The sequence below is a fragment of the Pomacea canaliculata genome, linkage group LG8 (assembly GCF_003073045.1).
Source record: "Pomacea canaliculata isolate SZHN2017 linkage group LG8, ASM307304v1, whole genome shotgun sequence".
NCBI classification, from domain to species: domain Eukaryota; kingdom Metazoa; phylum Mollusca; class Gastropoda; order Architaenioglossa; family Ampullariidae; genus Pomacea; species Pomacea canaliculata.
Window position 1 is genome coordinate 6,785,181 of NC_037597.1, and position 23,632 is coordinate 6,808,812.

Consider the following 23,632-nt stretch of genomic DNA (forward strand, 5'->3'; position numbering starts at 1 on the left):
ATATTAGTCTGATTTTTACTCACAAGCTACTTTCTCCACAATCTCAGCCTTACTGCGACCCGTAGCAGACTGGGCTTGGCTGGCAAAAGGTTGTAGCAACACTGCCATGTCTGCAGAAGAATATAAAAACTCAAGCCACATCATGCAAGTTTAATTTCTATGGACAAAAGTATGTTATCTACAGTTTATCTGGAATTTAAAACTCAACATTACTCATTATGTATGTTTACAGGGACAAATTTTTATATAAATTAACTCGATGGTAATGGTCTTGCAGTAAATGTCACTGTTCAAATAAAAGATATTTACTGATACCTTTCTAAACTCATGGTCTCTTGTATAGCTATGCATGTTTCCCCACACTCTCTTTCACACACATACATAGAAAGACAGACATACGCACATAAGACATAAAACTACAATGACATATCCTGTAATTTGTCCTTACTGACCAAGATGTTGCATGAAACTGTTCAGAATTTCAGCAGCAGTGGAAGAGATCTCCCGATTCTTGGAAGAAAGGTTGGGAGCCAGATTGGATGTAGCCATAGGAATAACTGCATGAAGGGCATCCTTCAGTATTGGCACTATATGCTCCATTACCCTCAGCGCATGAAGATTGACCTTGCTATTTGAGTCTTGCAGTCTTGGTAGAAACTTGTCAAATATCTGGACATGAACCCAATCACAATGATGATGGTTTGGTGAGTCATGGAAATGCATGCATATACCAAACGTGTCTGATGACACGCATAACTTTTGTTTAATCTTAATCATTAAGCATCTTTCCAGAGGACTTCAATTTTGAATTTCAAGAAAACACTTTTAACATCCTTTCCTCCATCTCCTCCCTAAAAAATAATATAAAAACCTCCCTCCCATTCTCAGACACCTTAAAAACACTTATGAGGAGAGTTGTATTACTACCCCTATGGTGTCAGCATTCTCACCACACAATAACTGTGAGAATTACTTTGACAATGTGTGTGGCAATCAAATTTGGGTTGTCTATACACATTTCCTGAAGACTGGTGATGGCATCATGGCGCTGGCGCCATTCATTTGATGACATCTGATTCACCATAGTTTTCATTTCCTCCATGGCTGCATCGTCCGTACGTGTCACCTGCAGTCGTCGGGCAGGAGGTGTGATGTTATTTTCTGACCCACTGCAACAGTTATGTAATCAATCTCCTTTATCTCAAAATAAATATTCAAAAACATCCACATTTGAAAAAAAAAAATAAAGATTACTATGCAACAAGCACCTTTCACTTACCTCTATATGCCACCATTGAATTACTACTACAAAGAAACAGTGAATATTAATGTAGCACTATATCCATGAAACCAGGCTCAAATGGCTTTAAATACATGGACATGCACACACAAACAAACAAGTACATGCAGCACTTAGGACATGCAAGGCAAAATGTCTGATAGATCTGTGATCTTATTTACTCTATGCTCATTGTATTAAAGTATGAAAAAAACCCAGTAACATAACAAATGATCCAAAACTGACTTCTGTAAGGATAGGACATCAAGAACTCATTAACACACCTCACACAAAAAAATACTTAAAGATTTTATTAGTACAAATAAAAATAAAATTAACAGAACAAAGATAATACATGTTTTACCACACACAAGATGTTATACTAAAAGATGAGTAGTTGCAGGTAATGTAAGATAATGTTACCCATTGGCAGATCCCCCACGCAGTGAAGATCCAGTTCGACTCCCATGACCTGATCGTCTGGACCGTGCTGAGGCTATTTCAGTGGGCTTATCACCAAGTCCCTGAAAAAAATGTTAGATCAATTTGAATGCAACTGTTATTTAATGCAAACAAATTAAAGGAGACAAAGACACTGAACACTGGCTTCCAGAGAGTGTAATCATTGCATAATAAATAATACATAATGCAGAAGCAAGAAATTTACCTCTGTTGAAAATCTGATGTACTTTCTAATTTCCCTTCAAGCAAATTTATTTTCCTGGGGTCAGCTTGTTATATTTTATACTGCTGACTAGGCTTGTGTAATCATCAAGATTAGTTCCATTGCTGTGTCTCCAAAATGCCAACATTCTTCAGGTAAACAATCCAATACACTGACATACCCTACGGTCACTAGACAATGAGGTTGTAGCAACTTAACTCTTTTCAGGGTCAGCATTTTTGTGGGTGCAGTGCCTGTCTCACTACCTTTCCTTCCTCAACCCTCTAAAGGGTCAGGTACCCATTCAACAGCTGAGTTAACCGAGAAAAGTGGGCTGCACTATATAGGTATCAAACTAGCTGGTGTGTGCACCTTCTGCCTTGGATACTGTTACCAAGCATTGCTCAGCTAGATTCCTCCACTTGCAAGTGAATATCCTTTTCAAAATCACTATATACAAAATAAATTTTTATCCAAAGAGCATCAGCAACAATTTTTTAGAATTAATGATACAGTCTTCTGATGACTAAATACAAATAAATTAATGATAATAATTTAATTACTTAATTCCGTATACTACAATGATCTATAGCACATCTATGACCTGGAAATTATGTTACCTTGCTTTTTAGGCTTTCCACAACTTCCTGCATGTTGCGCAAGGTATTTGCAGGCAGGTATTTAGTCAGTGAGCGATCAAAGTCTGGATGTGACATCAGCAGCCACAGAATCTTGCGCCCATAATATCGAGTTTCAGGTGAACCATCCACCACAAACTGTGCCACGGTGGGCAGTATGCGGTCTGTCACATCTTTAATTCCACTGAGGATTTTGCCAGAGCCCATTTTCTCTACCACTTCTGTTAAAAACTGAGCTGTGGTGCGACGCACTACACTGTTCTTGTGCCTAAAACAAAGTGGTGGTCCTCTCATTTGGCATAGTTTTTCTGTTTCATTATATATTATTATACTACTGTATCATTACACCATTACACATATGCATACTGAAAGTGTGCATGCCCACAGACATGCATCCTACCATACCGGGAAAAATGTGGACAAACTTGGTCAATGGCCAGTTTTGGTCTTTTAATATATCTGTCTCAGTGTGTTACGGATAGTATAGTCATGGGTTTAGGGTGGTATTAGTTTTAGGGGTCAGATTGTTGAGCTAATACCACCAAATGAGGAATTTAAAAAATTTATTCTGGGACACGGTGGAAAAGCTGGACAAGTGATATTCTTAATTTTTTAATTTGGTTCCCAAACACCAGGGATGTCCAAAATGCAAATCTGGAGTTAAGGAGCAAAGGGGGTAAAAACTGATCATCTTCCAGGCCACCTAGTTTTGGTAATGATACAAAAGGGATACTCACGTAGTTCCACCATTGATGAGTGCCAGCAGGGCACGCTGTGAGGTCACACCTTCCACCATTCCTGCCAATGCCCGCTCAACATCATCCCGGATAAAGTTATTGCTCTCTCCTGCTTTGGCAAGTAATTGGCGAACCACGATATCAAGGTCCTGGAACAGTAAGCCATCATGCTCTGAAATCTCTCAACAAAGTGGATGAGAATGCAGGAAAAAAGCTACAAAAACAGCTTCCTTGGATTGACTTTGTGCCATGAACAACCATTGCTGGATCTACACCTGAATGACTTGAGTATTGATGCCCGAGGACGATGGCTGAAGATTTAGAGGACTTAAACAGCTATTGTTAAACTTATTATACTTGCATATTTCAGAAGGATAAAAAAAGATTTAACTGGCAGCTAACTGCAATAAAGTCAAATAACCTTAAATGACAGCAAATAAAAATATCTTTTTCATATTCCTCCAATGATGCTTGATTTTTTTTTAGTGGGAGTTGGTGGGGAGTTGCTCTCCTTCTCTGGCTTGGGAAAATTTTGTCTACCATGTGAAATCATATGCAACATACACTTTCCTAAATCTTTACCAAAAAAGACAAAAGGGCAATCCTCTTACTCACAGGATCCATGTTTTTCTTAAGACTTGTGAACATTTCACCCAGACATGTGATGGCTAACCTTGATACCTGGGATCGCAAGTTCTTTACCTGAATGGGGTGAAGGAAAAAGCATCAGTTAAAGTTCTGGCAGTAAGCAATATGTGAGAAAATAAATCAACTTTTAACATTTTTACTTTTAGGTTGCCTATAATGAGATTTTTCTGCACATCTGTTAATAAAGCCTTACACCAAAACACTAGTTTAATGCTCTAAGATTCAGGAAAAGACTACTCTTCTGCATTGCAAACTTGATAATTGGCAGGTCAGAGCTGGTTATACTCTTATATACTTGTTGCAGAAGGATGGTGACACAACATACTTCATGCACCACAGCCAGGATGGCAGGATGCAGCTGCTGAGGCCCAAAAACATCTGGGTGGAAATGTGACAGACGGCGGATCATGTCAAGGCCTTCTGTCTTCTGCTCCCTGTCATGGTAACATAAACTATTTATAGATACTATCCAAGAAGACACTTTTTTCAAATCAAGCAAATTTTCTGTATGCTTGATCCACAGATTTCATTTTAAATTTAGCAACCAAAACTAAAATGTACTTTAACATGAAGTAGACAAATCTCTCATCTCATGTACAAGTTCATCATGTTAAAATGTATAATAAGTATCATAAGTTAGAGCATACATATACAAAGGTCATGCCACAAGCCCACTCACCAATCATCAGATTCCAGTTTTTTCTGTGCTGCTCTGAGTGAAGCCTCAGGGTCACTGAATGGCTTCCATTCTGCTACTGGTACTTCGGGTTCTGATGGAGAACGATCCACTGCTGGCATTGGATAGCTTGAAACTGGCTCACTAGTCCTTTTTTTAAAAAAAGGTTTTAAAAAATCATCTGTATTCAGTGATTCAGACCTCTCAACCAGTATGATGGCACATTTTAGATATGACTTATCCATATGATGAGACACATTCTTTTCTGACCTAGAATACTCATAAGTACAAGTAGGCAATCCTTTAGTTGGCATGATGTATCTAACAGGCAGCAACTTAACAACTTTGAATTTTGCATGATTCATTACATGCACCTTGTTTTCATATGTATCTTTTAGTCTATAGGTCTGAAGTGTCAAAAATATGATCGTGACAACCTCAGTCACCAAAAGCACTTACTACAGTAAAAGACTATTAATTCTGCTTAAAAAAAAGGTTTATATAAAACTTACGTCTTTATGGTCTTCCTTGGTGTGACAGCAGGTGGAGACAACTTGGGTGGCATGGTTTTAAGAATACTGCTACTGGGTGAGCCTGTGGAGTTTGTCCCAGATACAGACAATGCTGCAGAGAGGAAAAGAATATTCTCCAGTCATCACTTGTGTTAGAGCAAATAATTATTCTGAAGTCATTTCTACTGAGCAGCATTATATATTCTCCAGTAATTTATATGACAGCAAATAACTTATTCTCAATAGATTTTTACTGAACTTGTACAAAACATCGCATGCTCACCCCCCTCCCCCTGTAGTGTGGTGTTGCTTTTGCTCCCATTTATAAAACTATCATAAAACATCTCTGTCTGCAGCAACATATGCATTATTTCCTTAATATTCTTAGGTCTCCAAAAAAACCCACACATTAGTATTTCTATTTCTTATAACTCAGCACAAATATCTCTTTATCAAACCTATAGCTATTTTAAGTCAAGGATATTTGCAACCATTTCCTTCATTCACTTCTGAACATAAAAATGCATAAACAAAATTAAGCCTCACGTTCTACAGAGAGACTCTCACTGCTACCAAGGTCTTTCAGCTTTTGTTTCTGTCGCTCTCGCTCCTGCCGTATCACAGCGTCCTTTTCTTGCTGTTTACGTTCTTTTTCACGTTCTTCCTCACGCTTACGATACTCCTCCTCTTCTTTCTTTTGCTGCTGCTTTAGGATAATGGAACGCTTGAATGACGTTGACTTTGTGAGGCTGCTGGCATCCTGTACAATGAGAAACGTGTGCACACAAATATGTTCTGGCATTGGTGTGACAACAGCCGTATCGTGATCTGATAAGTTATTCCATAACAAAACCCAGCTTTGTTGGTGGCAAAGAAAAAAAAAATCAATTGTTCAAACACTAAGCTTTTAATACAAAGTATATATTGTATGCACATTATCATACAGATGAAGAACATGTATATAGTGAGAAAGTACAAAACAAATGCAACAGAAATGAACACCATGGTCAGCTTTGCAAGGTAAAATGACAGGTAACAGTTGTTGTCATCAAAGCTCAACATTTGTTCATGTTTATGCTTGTCCTGCTTTCGCCTCATGGTTATGTCAGCTTGCTACTAATCATGCTCATCACTTGCAAAGCTTGAGCCTTGCACCATTTATTATATGGAGCCCAGCTCTAAGCTACAGACAAAGGACAAGAATAATTGAAATCATGCAACACAAGGCTGTGTATGATTAACCAAAGGTGTCATTCACAATCTCAGGGTGAACTGTGGGCTGTGCTACAGGTTCTATACTTCACTCAATTTTCCATCCAGTCTGAAAGTAGGTTAATGGAAGTAAACAAGACATTAACAAAAGTCCCATGGATTGGCGTCTACCTCTGCAAGATTACTGCTTCCCATTTTCCAAAACCTTTTTGCACACCTCAGTTACGCTGGATGATGCATAAATATTCTCTTGGAAATCTATAAAAAAGGACTGCAATGGTTCGACCACACATTTTATCCAACAAATATAAAATTGATTCTTCCTTAGACCACTGAATGCCTCAGTCCAACAAATCAATTCTTTTTTTGACCACTAATGCTCATACCTACTAATGTATTGAACACCAATTCATAGGCTGCTAAATGTGTCCTCTTTTTAGAAAAAAAAAAGCCAACAGAAATGAGAATGTAAAGCTATTACTTTCCAAAATAATAATGATTTCTAGCTTGGGCTTTGTTGCTTCTGTTAATGCTGCTTGAAACTGTTCCCAGTAAATCCTTTAAATATGCTCAAGATCAATGATTTTATGTTTTAAAGCTGTGAAACAGAAAAGCCAAGATTTGTTACAAACTGTGAACTAGAACAAAACAAAACAAAAAAAAACCACACAAAAAAAATCAATCATGGTAATTATACCACAATCTGCCCAGTTCATTCACACTACATCCCACAGTTGCTGTGATGTTGTTCCAATCAATAACTTTCTTTGAAAACAGAAAAGGGGCAGGAAGCAAATGGAGACACATTGTGCCTGAGCTGGATTCATGACACTTGTTTTCTTCATTGCTATGGAGATGAAGCAGTTGTGGTGATATAACTTTGCTAAAAGAGAACCAGAAAATGTTACTACAAACATGGAGAAAAAGAAGCGCATGAATCTGACCACCAAGGCAAACAATCCTGACACTTGACATTTTTCAAAAGTAAACAAAATTGAAGACATCTAAACACGTTAGCAACACAGAATATTTACTAAGCAATATTGACATGAACTGTGTGAAGAGTTCAATTCGCAGTGTCTACAGGGCACCTATCTTTTGGTTATCATGATGGACGGGGTTCAAATAAATAAGAAATATTTCAAATTTTTAAGGAGCAGACAAAAAGTTTACCTAGACCATGTCACATCCTCAAAAATATAAGCAATGCAAGCAAATTTTGTCATGGAACAACTGATAAATTAATTTTCCTCCTGATTTTGTAAAACTTTTAAGAAAGCTTATATTATTTTATCTGACTGACATGTCTTTCTGAGACCCCCAATGGTCTAAAAAGATCTTCAAATCTCTATTTAAAAACAAAGAAAGGTGTTCTATGTTTTTATGATTTGTGTTCGAATATAAAATTCTACCTACATTACAATACAACAGCATGATAAAGAAAAAAAGGTATCACTAATTATTTAATGCAAACATGCAACCAGAAAGTGAAAAATAAATGTGATAAATTTGTACATCATGTACCAACATTTTTTAAACTCCAACATGAAACAGGTTAAAGGCACTGAACTAATGACATGTACTGTAAGTTTATGTGACAAACTGTGCATTAACATAACATCTGCTGAATGCAATTTAAAAAACATCTATTGGCAAAGTCTTAAAAATGTCTTTTCAATCTGTGAACCAACCCCACCAACATTGCTGTGCCCTCCATCACACTTGACATCACTGCCCAAGTAAAACTTACATCTTCAAAGTCATCTTCTTTGGCTGAATCAAAGTCGGAATTTAAGGTATCTGCTGAGCTTCGCACTGCAACCCCAACAACACCTGCTGGCATGGCGACTTTTGCTGGTTCTGCTCGCCGCTTTTCATTCTTCTCTAGAGTTGTGACTGTAGGCGCTGGGTACTCAGATGGGTTTTGTGCTGCTTCAAACATGCCTAAACAACAACACTATCATTAGCAAAAGCTGTCATCCTTCTTCTTCGTACTGAATGTATAAAAACAACTGAAACAGCCTGATATAAATAAATATTTGTACTGTTTCAAGTTTGACAGACTGAAAAATGATATAGAATAGAAATAAATTTTTATAATTAAAGTGTTTTACTGAGTTGTTTACTCGACATTCCATTACAAGAAAAACATTTATTATTAAAAAATATATAATAACTGTAAATGTACACACTAACACCAAAAACATCATGCTAATTCACAGCCATAATGCTAGGACACACAAAAAATGATCGACTACATAATTAAAGACAAACAATATCTTACACAATCACACAGGAGCAATGTCTTACTACCTAATGTAATTATACAGGAACAATGTCTTACTATCTATACCTAGTTGCTACCATACAGTGATCTTATGCTTATTACTATCAACAGTATTTGATTACAGCACTAACATAGTTTGATAAAGAAAGATTAGTGTAATTGCAAGGACAGAAATTACAGACTTTATGGTAGTTCAGGCATAAAATGTGCTGTACGATTAAGAATTAGTGCTAGGCTAAAACAGGTGTTAACATTAGGACCTACAGGAAAAAACTAATTAACTAATAAATTTCTTAAGACAATGAATAAATATATAGCACCATAAATATTTTGAATTTAAGTATCACAGCTTGTTGCTATTAACACAGTCCTGTCCCAGGTGAGATACAGCCCAACTATTTCAATGTTATAAAACTGTGGACAAGCAATGAAGATTCTAAGAATAGACCTCTTCAAATCAACCATACCGAAGATATTCAAAGCATTCAACCATGACAGCTTTGAATGACTATTTCAACTTAAGAACATTTAGAACAACGACAGGAGACTCATGTGGCTGCAGGTTGGTATCTAAAATAGGAAGTGTACTTTTTGGAAGCGCTACTCCTGGCTGACGAGAACACAGATGTGTGTTCTTTCCAGTCAATCATATACCTCTGCTTTAATAAGTAAAAGATAGCTGCACACTGGTCCTAAAGAAAATATCTATAAATACTTGATATTCATGTAGTCTTTTTCTACACCGATTTTCTAGTTATTCATGAAAGTTTTTACTGCATACACTAAACTACACAATTTTTCAGAATTAAACATAAAAAGCATCATCCATCAACTTTCATTCTTTAAAACACCTGGCACTGTATAGAACAAATACTCCATGAAAAATATCTTTATACACTCAACAAAAAGTTCACTCCAGAACAACCATAAAGTCACTGAGAAGCAAACATAGTAAAGAAACAATAAAACAAGACTATCCAAGTTTCAAACTAAAATCTGTCATGAATTTAAATGTTTAGCACATCGGAATGTGTAAGAGATGTATCTGTTCAACACATTTGCAACATACATTAAAATAACTGCTAAATGTTACAGGCAGGAATTTTTTTTTTCAAAGCTCTCTGTAGAATCTATTTTTGCATTAACAAGCAGGCAAAAAACTGAAAAGTGATGATGCACATACCACGGCCCACCAAGGCAATCTTGTCACGACTAGGGGGAATGGGCCTATCCTCCTCCCTGTCAGACTCTGGCACTAGCCCTGACAGGGCTAGTAAGGGGGCTGAGCCACCGAAAGAAGAAAGGAGTGAGCCTGAAAATAGATGACCACACCCACAACTGCAAACCATGCATCAAGAGGGTCACCCAGCCTTACTTGCATGGGCTAAGCACCTGGCAGATTAATAAGAGTATCTGTGTATCTTGGATTTCTTTTGAAAAGCAGATCTATAGCAAACTGTTTTCAAGGTCTCCAAGGGCTACCAGATGAGCCTTGGATTTATTTTTATTTGTATTCTTCTTTAGCCAGTCTTTTAATTACAAAACTGGTAATGAACATATTCATAAAATGCTACATAAAGAAAGGAAAGATTTTCACAGATAGGAACTTGTTTTTACAACTGACAACTTCCATTTCAAGTCCCCAACACAAGTAAGTGAATTCAAGAGTTTCTTTGCATGATATTGGTTCATGACCATGATTATCTACAAGCCAAGATAAACAGAATGCTGTATTTGTGTTCAATGACTAGCTAACAAACAATGGTGCAGGAAAAACACTAAGCAAATAAATCAAAGAACCCTTAAGACATCTTGTGACATTAATGACAACAACTACACTTCTTATTGTTTGAAATAAAAAACAGCAACTTCTCTCTAACTGATGCATAAGAATATGATTTGATAGATGTGGTTTTAGATGAAACTGCACAAAGGACACCTGTAGCAGCATAAAGAAATGTTGTCAAAAGCTTTGATGTCAGCACATACTCGGCACAAGTCTGCAAGTATACCTTCAGTCTGCGCCCCTTCCCTGACATGCACTGTACAATGCAGATGTTAATGAGATATACCGATGTTTGGAGCTTAAACTTTAGGTACCCCCCCTTTTTTTCTTACTCAAATGTACTTCTTTAGTACAAACAAAGCAACAGTTAAGTAATACCTTACCATAAAAATGGTATTTAGATTTGTACCTAAAAGTATCTCCTTAGTATGCCTATTCTGAATGATGGCAGTAAGCCACCATCTTAAAACTGTAGGCGTGTATATATTTATATGACTGCATGTTCTACACATACACAGGAAAAAGAAAACACCATTCTTGTGTACTTCCCATAATGAATCTGGGGCAGTTTCCTGACCCTTTCGGGCACCTGATCAACTTTCCATCTGTTTATGACCTGCCATCTGGCAGTTTTCATGAGGGTTTCACTTCACTGACAGGCCAACTTCAGATGAAGGCAAGAACATTTCCAAACACTTTTATTTAGCCTGTTTATTCCTAACAAGAACATTCACTGTAAAGTGATGTTAGAAAAGCTTTATAGATTCTTATTCCACAAGAGTTTTTAATTCATAATGCAACAATGTTGCTCCAGATATGCAAACTACATCTGAATTATGAACCTGTAAAAAAGAAAAAAAATTGGTGATGGCGAATGTAAACTGATGCCGGAAAGTTGAACATGAAAAAGACATACAGATGTTGAAGAAATCAAGTTGTCTCCAAAATTTCTGTTTCCTTCTTTGTCTATGGTCATGATGAAGACAAACCTACATGATCTTAAGTGATTTCAAAAAGTTTGGGAATGGTAGAATTCTTGGTGTAGGGACAGTAGGAAACTGAAGGGACTGAGGATATAGTATGTGCTATTCAAGTAGAGCAGTCCAAGAACTGCACGTGCTCATGAAACTAGACTCTGGTAACTGTAAATCTACAGCCAAAGAGAGTACAGCTGAATGCTATCAGTGCTTATAGCAAGAAAACATGGACAGACCAGCATTAAAAAAAACCCACAATGGAGCAGCAAAATCACAAAATTACTCTTAACCAAGGATGAGCTAACCAGTAACCATGCATGTGCACAAAGACACATCAGGGAAAGAGATTTTAGTGGGTAAGACATAGATTTCCATTTTACATGAGCTTCCTCACCTTTGCTGCTTGTCCTCCGTCTGTCACGGCTTCGTACATTGGTCTGCTGGGACCTTGTGTCATACAAGGATGAGCTGTCATCACCATATCCTCGACCAACAACCTGAACATCAGAGTTTCGGTTCTCTCGGAAGGTAACGCCACTGTTGGGATTGAAGTCAAGGTGGACAGTAGTGTTTTTATTGTCATTGATGTCCAGGCTCTCAGCTGGTCTCTTGAATGGCAAGGCTCCATGTCCTGTGGCCTTTATCTTCTCCACATTTTCTGATTTTCTGCTGTAAACCCAGGTACCAAAAGATACATCAGCTTCATCATGCCATTGTGATGATCATTTCTTCTGGATATTATGGTCATGCTAATATTGTAATACTAAATAATGCAATTAGTATATAAACATATTCATGCATTACGGGCACTGATAAAATTAAGATTTCAGGAATAAAGTTCCTCTCTCCTTTAAATTTGTAATCAACTCCCCTATCCCCTTCATAATAATACGTGCTTCTGAGTGATGTGATAGGCAAAATGGAACTAATGGATAAAATCGTGCTTCTTTAAACATACATAACAAATCCAAAGTGAAGTGACAGTAGCTGCAACTACTTCGTAAAGAAAAAGATGGCCATTGTGACCATGGCACATTACCTCCTGTTTGAGGTGGATGTGCTGGTGCTGAAAAAGCCGCTCTCACTCACTGGATCTGACTCAGTAGGGGAGGCAATGCTTTGCCGGCTGTTTTGTTTCTCTATACGATCAAAAAGTCTTTCAGCCTTTTTCTTGGAGGCACTGTTTCTGATCCCTCGAAGAGAGCCGCTCTGAAACACAAAGTTATCAATAGTCTCAAAAGTCTCTCAAAGAGACTTCAGTTATTTTACTGTCATTTTTGAAATAAATGCTATAGAAAAGATATGTCAAATAACAAAATAAATACAAATACAATAATTCTAAAACATATCAACAAAGAATTATAGTAACTGTATTCTAGAAAAGAATCCACGATTCTGCCCATCAATTTCACAAGTCTGACGGTGTCCTACAGACGACAATTCAATGCACTGCCTGAAGAAAGAAATTCATTAAAGAACTTGTTCAGACCTTTAGCCACTAGCATCTTAGACTTAAAAAAATACCCCCCATATATAATCCCATAAATACTAATAAAGTTCACTGATGTCCCTGAATTGATCTAAGAATGCTGTGAGAGAGATATATATGGTGTATATATTACCCCAATTGTTTTTTTATTGTTTAATGATGCTATTTGTTCATCTGCTACCCACGTACAGACACCTCCTTAAGCGTGAAAAGCCAAGAACACACTGTATTAGGACCTGGACATTTGAAGCAGCTGAGATACTTAGAGGCTGCCTCAAGGCCACCGATTGGGATTTATTCTTCACTAGCTGTGCCAACCTGGACTGTTGGGCAGACACGATCATATCTTATATCACCTTCTGCGAAGAGTCTGTCATACCTACCAAGCAGACCTGCAGCTGTCCGAATAATTAACCATGGCTGAGTAAAGAGATGAAACATTGTCTCAATGAAAAGAAGATAGCTTTTCTGCAGGGAGACAAACTTAAAGTCAAAGAAAAAAGAGAAGGAGTTCAGAGCAAAGGCAAAAAACATCTAAGGTTGAATACAGAAAGAAGGTAGAAAAGTGGAGCATGGAGGGGCCTAAACACCATGATGGGTAAAGAACAAAAGAAACAGAGTAAAGTGTGCTCACGTTTGTTAAAGAGCTCGAAACTTTCTACACACCACTTGACGGGAGAGACTTCAGTGAGGAAGTAGATAATGTCTGCTCTTCACTATTGGCAGCCACTGTCACAGTCTGTGAAGGAGATGTCTTCAGAATTCTCTCTCATGTTAGCCCATGTAAAGACCGTGGACCTGACCACATGAGAGGCAAGGTTCTAGAGGAGTGTGCTAGTCAGCTAAGGGGTGTCTTTACCAGACTTTTCTAACTTTCCCTTGACTCTCACAGTGTCCCCCTGCTTATGGTGCACATCAACAATCATACCAGTGCCAAATAGCTGAATGCTACAGACTTGAAAGATTTTCAACCTGTAGCTCTTGTGTCTGTTGTGGCCAAGTGTTTGGAGAGGGTTGTTGGAAGTTTGATAACCTCCACTGTGGCTGATTGCCTGGATCCTCTGCAGTTTGCCTACAAACCATGTAGGGGAGTGTCTGATGCCACTCTTTTAGATGCTATCTTACAGCACTTTGACACCTCTGGCACCTGTGTTCAGGTCCTGTTCATGGATTTTCCAGCGCTTTCAACATGGTCCAGCCACACCTTCCTGTAAAGCGCCTACTGTCAATGGATGGAATGATTTTGTCAGATGAGCAGATCCTTAACACAGGTACCCCTCAGGGATGTGTGCTTTTCCTTATCCTATTCTCTGTATACACAAATGAGATCACTTTTATCAGTGCTATTTTCAAATTTGTTAAGTATGCAGATGACATGGCCCTGGTGGCCTGCTTCAAAGACGAGCAGTCCCTGTCAAAGTACCTGGCCTGTGTAGGGGAACTGGAGGACTAGTTTGACCGCAGCTTCCTGGAGCTGAATGTTGAGAAAACCGAGGAGATGGCCTTTGGGAGAGCACACGATAGAAGAGATGGCAGTACCCCTCTTCCCCCCACCAATCCAAATCAAAGGACAGCAGGTACAGAGGGCTGCCAGTTTAAAGTACCTTGGTAGATGGAAGACTATCCTTTAGAGGTCACATGAACTAAGTGTACAATAAGGCCCAACAAAGACTGTACCTTTTGAGAAAACTCCACAGCTTCAACATCAGCTCTGGGGTGCTGGAGACTGTTTACAGGTCTCTTGTTGAGAGCATCCTGACATTTAACAAGGATGCCTAGTCACCTCCTCATCAAAGACAAGGCAAAGCTGGCCAGAATCATCCACCAGGCAAAAAAAAATTACTGGTACACCACAGCTGCCACTTTCTGACTTGTATCTTCATGCAGTCAGAAAGATGGCACATAACATCATTTCAGACCAAACACACCCTCTCCACCCCGAATTGCAGCTGTTGTCGGGCAGGCGCTACATAGTGCCACTTGTGCAAAAAACTGCCAACCGGAGGTCCTTCATGCCATCCTAAATAAGAGGTACAAAGACTCGAAGGGTTGCCACGCTACCTGGCATCCTCCTTAGGAGGTTTTACTTGCGAGAGAAGGTGTAGGTGTGCCTGTGTGTTGAATGTCTTGTATGGTAATGTCTCGCAATTATGTTGTATTATGCTCATACTATGTTTTTTATGCTCATATTATGTTTATTATGCTCATGTTATCTTTGTATATGTGGTTGGCTTGTGAGCAAAAGAAATATTTCTGTCTTCGACTTCCTCAGACAGACAATAAAGTTTGATTTGATTTGATCTAATTTTTGTTGTATGACAATAAAGTATTAATATTTTAACTACAACGAATTGATGTATCACAAAAAACAAGCACATTAAAACAAGGCTACAGTTCTTCTTTAGCCATCATTTATCACCTGCCAGAGTTGATGGCTTACAATGACAGAAAAAATAAAGGTTGTCATCCCTTGAGGTAGTGCCTCTTGGTTCATTTGTCTATTCGCTTCCCCTTATAGTGACAATGCATCTGCCAATCCAGCTATGAATGTCTCTGCCCCAGCAAACACTCCTAAGTGCTCACCTTTGTTGGCGTGCCAGTTGAAGAAATAGAATAGGCACTGTCTGAATCGTCATCATTTAGGCGATCTACTGACGACGAGATTGGTGGTACCTTGGTATTTCCACGATGAGTTGATGATCCACGAGCAATGCTTGCTTTGAGTGCAATAGGTGTTTCTTCTTCAACTGTAAAATAGCAGAAGCGGAGAAGATTTATAAATAAAGTTGACCTAGTAACAAAGCTAGGGTTAAAAACATGACGTTTAAAAGGAAGATAATGTATAAAGTTTGTTAAAAAAGGAGAATGATGAAGGAGGAATTTGGGGTGGGGGTGCACCCAGTAGCGTAGTCACCACATCTAATGAGGATAGTCTCTATAAGTGACACCTGTTTGCTGCACTTGACAAAAGATTTAAAGGGAACTAACTCTCCAGGTAAGAGCAATCAATTGATAAACATGTATCCTAGTAGACGTAGATTTATACACCATTGTGATATTTTAATGTCTTAATATACCTCCAAATGAAAGAATAATGATGACCAAGGCTTTAGCAAAATTTTTTTGTAAATGATGAATTACAAGAAAATCGTGTTATGTGGCACAGTGTGATTTGTTCTCCGCATGAGTATTGCCAAGTGGCTATTTTTGTTTGGTAAGATGGTGGCTGAACGTATTCAACAACACATGGCTATACTGGTAATATTAAACATTAATAGCTATTTGTGTTGTAGGGGTGGATAGTTTTGACTTTTGGAGTTGGGACAATGTGGCCATTATGTGGTATATTTGAATCTGGCAGGTGGGTTGGGTCAAAATAACAGATGACTCAATGATTCATGCTGTCTCTTTAAAAATGTACAATCTATTTTATGTGATTTCTGTGGAACATTGTAATACAGGGTAAACAGTTGGCCCGAAGCAGTCTATTTTAAAATATGCTTAATGTTTTGGTCAACAAGTGACTTCTGTAAAAAGGTCATAATACAGCATGAACTACACAGGTTATAAGTCAGTTTGGGGAGGTAGTCATAATAAAGATAGTGTTTATATAGCAAATATGTCTGAAACATTTTGGGTCGTAATTAAGAGGGGGTTGTAATAGGTCTTAATAAGGAGGTTTTACTATAGTAACCTTATATTCGGGGCTAATTTGACATTACATACCTGTTTTGATGGAGTCTTCGGATTGCTTAACTGGTTCTGCTGCAAAAGTAAAGAACATTATAGGTTTTTAAAATGCAACCAGCATAAAAAATCTTGAGAAATTCATATTGAAAAGGACCTGTGCAAATATGGCCTTTCCGTATAGTTAACTGGCAACAACAGAATTATAAAAATAAAAAATGCAGGTAAGGTTGTAAGGGACAGTGAATCCTGTTCACAAAGTTACAAGGAAACAGAACTGAAGATAAAAAAAGAGACATGACACAGACATTTATGCCTATGTGCATGTCCATTTACATATATTTAGCTTTCTTAATTCAAACTTGTTTTCATCTGCATATTATTCTGATGCCAGTATTTATTGTAATTTTCTTGCTGTCCATGCAAAGACGGGAAGTAATTAGGGGACTCCTGTAGAGCAGGAAAACCTAGTGGCACAGCACAAAACTGAAGTAATTTCAGAAATTCAAAGCATAATTCTATCAATCTCTGAGTAATTCATTAACTGAGTAATTAACACAATAGGCCAAGCACTTTTATAGCATCTTAACACAAGCAAATCTAGTATGAAGCTTTTACCTAGTATTCCAGCAAAAACTTGACCTAACACCAGCTTCCAAACGTCATGAGAAACTAAATCTCACACTCATAATTATATCTAAAGTGGCATGAAATCTCTTGTCCTCCGGCTTCATGTGATCAATGGCAATGCTGATGTCAACGATCAGTGTTGCTAACAGAAACTTTGTAAACAATCAGCTCTCCCAGGCCTACTAATTTTTTAGGGTGTGTTAGTCAAACAATAACTGTTTTACTAAAGAAATGTTTACACTTCATGGCAAATGTGAGGAATAAAAAAGAATACATTAAAAAATTTTTTTTAAAAACCAAATGCCTGTAACCTGAGAAAGAGATAGCAACCTCTTATATTTTGAATATTATAATGTAAAGGTGACTTGTACCATCAAGATCACTCCTTTCCCATCATTGACCAACAGCACTGAATTAGACCATTTTCAATTAAAAACAAACAAGAAATCCCTCCAAAAACTTACCTGATATGGGGTCCAGAAAAGTGCGTGGTGTTCGCTGATCAGGCCTGCTGTATCCATTTTCTTTAGTGTCTGAAACAGGCCAGATATTGATGCCTTTCTCAGTCCTGAAGGTTAGTCACATTATACAAAATCAATTATTATGTTTCCTAAACATTACTAGCATTCAACTACACAAGGAACGACTACAAACAACTGAAATACAAAGTGCCATTGATGCTTTACCATTATGGCATAAAGACTTTTATCTGTTTGCATAACCCCTCAAGGGGTCAATGAATAAAAAACATCAAATGTCATACATTCAAAGGTATGGAATACACTTTGACAAAAAAATATAGCAAATATGCTGCATCTTCCCACAGGAAGGTGTCTAACAGTCAAGAATATTTTTACAAGATATTCTGTTGGAGTATTACAAATACTGCCAGAAATTTGAATCATTACTTGAAAAAGTGCTTTATGATGCAGCCCTAAATAAGCTAGGTGACTTATAATCCAAACTTAGTCACAAAAAAAAGGGGCAGAAGCAGTTGACTGACACTGCCTGAAAGGCAATCCTTTTAAGACAACAATGGATGAATCACACAACAATAATTTCTGCTATGTGCCTCACAAACTGTAAATATTATCACTAATAATGCGGGTGTGTGTTTGTGCTTGTGTCCATGTGAAAGAGAGTGAAAATGAATTTAGTGATCAACTGACAGATAAGTGACAAGGGCATGAAAGCAAATTATTGTACACGTGTGAACTTCCTTGTCCCTACTCACAATATATTTCATGGACAGTTTCATTCCAATAATACTGATTAGTGAGGTTAAAGAAATTCTTCTGAATTCTCATTTGTTTGAACAGGTGTTTGTCAAGCATATTATGAGTATTGTTTGTCATGACTATATCTGTTTCTGGAGGATGTTTTTATGGAAAAGAGTGCTTAGTTTATAAAATTCTGATTTTATGGAGTGTTTTTACCAGTTTTATCAGTTTTATTACTTATCATGCTATACTCTGAAACTGTATTTTCCAGCCAAGAAGTAAAAGGCAATTTTTTTTCAGTTTTATGTATGATGACTCTGATCTGATTCTTTTTTCATTCATTCATTTAATGAACAATTTATTAAAAGTTCTAAATCTCAAAAGAAATGATATAATTAACAACAAGCTGTCTTTTCAGTTGACCAGAAAACAGCCTCAAACTGTGGGTAACTTTTGCTTCAAAAGCACTTAGCACTTGGCTTGCTATATACTGGGTAACATTCCACTCCTTGCTATAATACAAAATCATTATCTAAAAACTAACACAAGCGTGATCTAATCTAACCATTTGGAGTACCTGGCCAAACATGATGAACAGTGAACAAATGTTCTTAATCAGATTAAAGACAGCAATACATGGGGTTTCTTTTTTTGTTCAGAGATTAAAATGGCAGACAGCTTCTAGATAAATATAAGAATCAATGATAATTTGAAGGCTGGTTTAACTCCTCAATGCATAATTTGGTACACGGACGTTTCGCCGCCGGACGTTTTGGAGCCGGACGTTTTGCCGACCGGACGTTTCGCCGCCGGACGTTTTGGAGTCGGACGTTTTGCCGACCGGCGTTTCGCCGCCGGACGTTTCGGCGCGGGGTACTTCATTTCGGCATTTCACGCGGGACCTTTAGCCGAAGTCAAGTGTGTGACGCCCCTTAGCTCACACATTTTCTCGCCATTGTATCAATGTATCAGTGAACTCTCTCTCTCACTATCCCTCCTCATGTGAACCGTTAGCTCACACATTTCTCTCGCCATTGTATCAATGTTTTTTCTCAAAGCTGTTGCGCATAATCTGTGACAATCAAAGTGAACTGTCTGTGAAGTCTGTGTGTAAAATTTGTTTGAAATAAAGAATTATTGTGTAATCTAGTAGTTACTTTCATTCTTTGAGAAGTAAGTAAGATCTCTCTCTCTCTGACATAATGAGGCGAAACGCTGGTCGGCAAAACGTCCGACTCCGAAACGTCCGTCGGTAAAACGTCCGTTCGGCAAAACGTCCGCACACGCATAATTTAATTTAGCAAACACAATGCTTTAAACCAAGGCCACAAAAAAACTAATATAACTTCAGTAATCCAGAGTTTTGTTTTCAAGCAGAAAACCTGGCCATAAAACATTAGCACAGTTTGGTTCATTTGACTAAAGTATGGCTGAAAGTGCTAAGCTGCCTCACATCCTAACTGGCTCAACTCTTCTGTACATGCCGTGTGTCATTTTCTCTCAAATACTGTGTCCACCAAACACAATAAGTAAAGATCACCTAAAGCCGCATACTAAACATCAATAACTCTGCACTGCTGACTGCAAGTTATCAACTATATTTCATGCACACAGACTAGTATCTCTTTCTCCTATGGATATGGACAATGTATGCCATCTCTAGCATATTGATCCCCTTTGTACTGATGTCTGAACACCACAGACATAAATGATTAATAAAACTGACACACACAGTAAAAAAAAAATCAATCGTAACAAAAGACTAAAACCATTATTCTAACAACAAACTACCGGGCCAAACAAACGACCAGTGTAATCATATTACAGGTCTGAACATGGCTATGTTTGCCATATAAGACTGTTGACTACAAAATGATGCAGCATGAACAGATCTCGAGATTCATGGTTCGCTGAAAATGCATCAATGCTCTCCTAACAAATTTTACAGTGAAGCAGTAAGATCAAACACAATTATATCTTTAAGCAAATACAAATAAGAATAAGAATGTTTTCATGGAAACTGACTCTCCTGGAAAAAATTCTCTCAATTTTTTTTAAAGTACTGAAATTTAAAGATCATGACAGATTATTTTTCATTTCAACCAACATTACAAATTTTGTTTAAGTTTATTTTTCACCTATGAAACTAGAAAGAACAATTCTCAAAAATTTCATTTAATTTTGGAAAAGAAACATAATTTGGTAAAAAATATGGAGAAAAAGGCAATGACACAGACAAGTGACAACTTCTACAACTTCATATGCAATCAAGCTAAACAGCAAAACAAGTCCATTGACCAGACAACTAGCCACTCAAAACATATTTTGAATTTTTGTGTCTTAAGTTCAGTTTTGTTAAATCTTTTAAAGCTGAATATGTTTTCCTACAAACATGCTTCATTAAAGCAACTTTACACACGTAGGCTGTAACATTAGCAACACTCTCTGCCCTTTTTTTATTGTTCTTCATTTATCACTCTATAGGACTGAAAATAATTAAATTAGCAACTGTTTATTAATTCTAAAAGGTACTTAATATTTGTTTACACATGTAGCTTAATCTATTTGCACTTACTGTTAACCATATTTCACTCTTTTAAAAAAAAACTGGTATGGATCACAAACTTGTGCAATTTTCAACAAAACTGTCTAAAATAGCAGGCAGGTAACTCTCTGGTAGGTTCTAAAGAAGAAACTATCGGTAAATTTTACCTGGTCTAGAGCAGCCAATTCCCATCAGACTAAGAATAATCATCCCAAAACGGCCATACAAAACTCCAGGATCTGGCCAAAAAGATTGGCCAAAATGAAGGCCTCCTCCTCGACCTACAGGTCAGGCAGGCTTCCTGCTTCACCTACCAACAGCACTAAAACCAGCAAATGTTGTGGTTCCACTCCCCCTTTGTAGGAAATGGTGGGTGTCCATCCCATAAACCTATGTATTGATTTACTTCAGCATGGCTGGCAACCACTGCTGTGGCTAGATGCAGTGTCCCTAGATGCAAACTTTAGGCAAGCATCTCTAAGCATACATGAGGGGCTTTGAAAACCAATCAATAGGCACACTTTACATGTCAATGCCTTGGCTAGGACTCAAAAGAAGTCTTATGTCTCTTGCTCACTTCTCTATCTCCGGCTCAACTGCCCATTTTTCAGCGCCTTAACTTACTGATTGCTGTGGGGCTGTGAAGCTTATTCATTTACAAGAGCATGATAAGTTTCCGATGGGTCTAATGATTAGCATAAGAGTAAACAAATGTCAGCAAACACATTAACTTGCAGGCTCATGCATAAAGATGAACAGTAAACAGATTTTTCATGACAACACTCAGTCTTTGGTTCCTTAACTCCAGTTAATGCAAATGAATCACACACACACGTTACTACACAGAACATTTTTTCTTAGTAATAATTGTAATTCATCTCCTATGGAACTTATCACTGGGCATTAACAGTTTATCTTCCCGAAGTGAAACCCAAATGAATGCTACTAGAACTAGAAGACTTTACCTGGCAATGCTGAAGATAAATCTTAATAATTAATTTCAATAATTAATCAATATTTAAATGATGACTGTTCAGCCAGTGGTTTTACAAAAATGGGGTCAAAATGGATGAGTATGGCATGTTATCTGGACAGGTGCTGGTTTCAGAAAAATGCACATTTCAAAACAGTTTTAACCTACTAATCGTATCAAAGGACATCCACTAAATAGTTCATGATGTGAAATCAATCACGCAAATCAAAAGGATTATTTAAAGAACTTTGCCATCGGGCATGACTAGAATTCACAGTTTAAAGAAGATCAGCGCAAAAATGCGCATTAATGCTTGAGAAGTAGGAGCAAAGTGAGCTGGGTTTTCCAGAATTACACTTTGGGTCATCCAGAGAAAAGCTTTTGCAAAATTAACGATAAAGTAAACTCAAGGTAGTCTAGGTTTCAATCGATAAGAACTTTCTAGTAGACTGGCAAGAGCGTAGGCCAAATCTATAGACAAACTGTAAAGATGCATAGAAACTGTAAACACAACATTGGACTTTAAAAAAAAAAAAGGGAATACCTCTTGTATAGTCGATACCATCAACACCCCCGTTGAATGAGTTGGGGCGTGCTGTTGGTCCTGGTTGTCGCTTTTGTCTCTGCTGATATATCTGTTTATATGATCCTGCAATCCCAACAATGAAACTGCTTGGAGAAGACAAGTCTTTTCATCTTAGCAATAACAAATATTTCCCACCAGAGACACAACAAATTACTGAGAAAACTGGAGTTGATACGTGTTTTGTCACTTTTTAAAAAGTTCTCATTGCAAAAAGCTGTTATTAATTCTATTCTTATTTTGGCTCTAACGAAAAGTGAAGATGAAAGCATAAGCCACCATGCATGAATGGGACATCTATTTAGCTTTTAAAAAAAAAACCAGTGAGTGTTGCAGAGACAAACAGAAGTATTGTAACACAGGTGGATAGACAAACTGAAAAACAATTTTTTTCATAACCAATACTCCTTTTCTCCTTTCATCCTCAATCTTTCTCACTCTCATATATATACACACACATACACAATCACACTGTCAGTCTCTGTCTCTCTCAGGCATATTCTCTCGTTTTCTCACTCTCACACACTCACCTTCCTACACCAAATTCCTTCATCACCAGTCATGCATCGATTTTTCAAGCCCTTCCAGTCTATGTGAGATTTAACATCCAATAATTTGCCCAAGGTCTATAAAAATGTATTCAATAACTCCTTCACTTTGATTCTTCAACACAAAAGGTAAATACTGGCCTTATTCACACTTTCTATTTCCTATTCCTTTTTACAGCTTGTTGATCAAGAAGCAAAATCATGTCAAAAGAGCATGGATCATAGTACCAAGTTCTATGGGATATTCTTTCCTACTGCCAGATAGGTAGAAGGTTCAGCTACAATAGGAAGGGGGGGGGGGAAGGGGAATCCAACTGCCATGAAAGACCCATCAATAGTAGCAATACCCATCAAAAGACCCATGTATAACAGCAATGTCTGGACAAAGACCAATGTCTTAGTTTTGTAAATAGTACTTGTAAGCTTCAGAGATGATCTTCGATGAGAGATACATAAAAATGTATTAGCACCAGTAAAAATATATTTCTTTCTTTAAATCTATCAGTATTAACTTGTTTTCAGGTTTTGCCTTGGCAACTAC

The 23,632-nt window shown here is 37.5% G+C and overlaps 1 protein-coding gene across 2 annotated transcripts in view; it reads right to left on the minus strand.

Annotated features, from left to right (window-relative positions):
- The window catches only part of LOC112570895 (TOG array regulator of axonemal microtubules protein 1-like), a 40,455-nt gene that overhangs the window by 5,558 nt on the left and 11,265 nt on the right, over positions 1-23,632 (minus strand). For both annotated transcript variants that reach the window (XM_025249606.1, XM_025249605.1), the window contains 19 exons: positions 22,505-22,609; positions 17,687-17,755; positions 16,632-16,670; positions 15,489-15,652; positions 12,456-12,625; positions 11,811-12,085; positions 9,837-9,965; positions 8,117-8,310; positions 5,701-5,914; positions 5,155-5,266; positions 4,646-4,792; positions 4,292-4,400; positions 3,934-4,020; positions 3,319-3,467; positions 2,564-2,849; positions 1,703-1,803; positions 974-1,169; positions 453-669; positions 24-110 (listed from right to left, as the gene is read on the minus strand). In XM_025249606.1, coding sequence (XP_025105391.1) covers positions 24-110; positions 453-669; positions 974-1,169; positions 1,703-1,803; positions 2,564-2,849; positions 3,319-3,467; positions 3,934-4,020; positions 4,292-4,400; positions 4,646-4,792; positions 5,155-5,266; positions 5,701-5,914; positions 8,117-8,310; positions 9,837-9,965; positions 11,811-12,085; positions 12,456-12,625; positions 15,489-15,652; positions 16,632-16,670; positions 17,687-17,755; positions 22,505-22,609 — 2,850 coding nt within the window. The remainder of the gene's footprint in view (positions 1-23; positions 111-452; positions 670-973; positions 1,170-1,702; positions 1,804-2,563; positions 2,850-3,318; positions 3,468-3,933; positions 4,021-4,291; positions 4,401-4,645; positions 4,793-5,154; positions 5,267-5,700; positions 5,915-8,116; positions 8,311-9,836; positions 9,966-11,810; positions 12,086-12,455; positions 12,626-15,488; positions 15,653-16,631; positions 16,671-17,686; positions 17,756-22,504; positions 22,610-23,632) is intronic.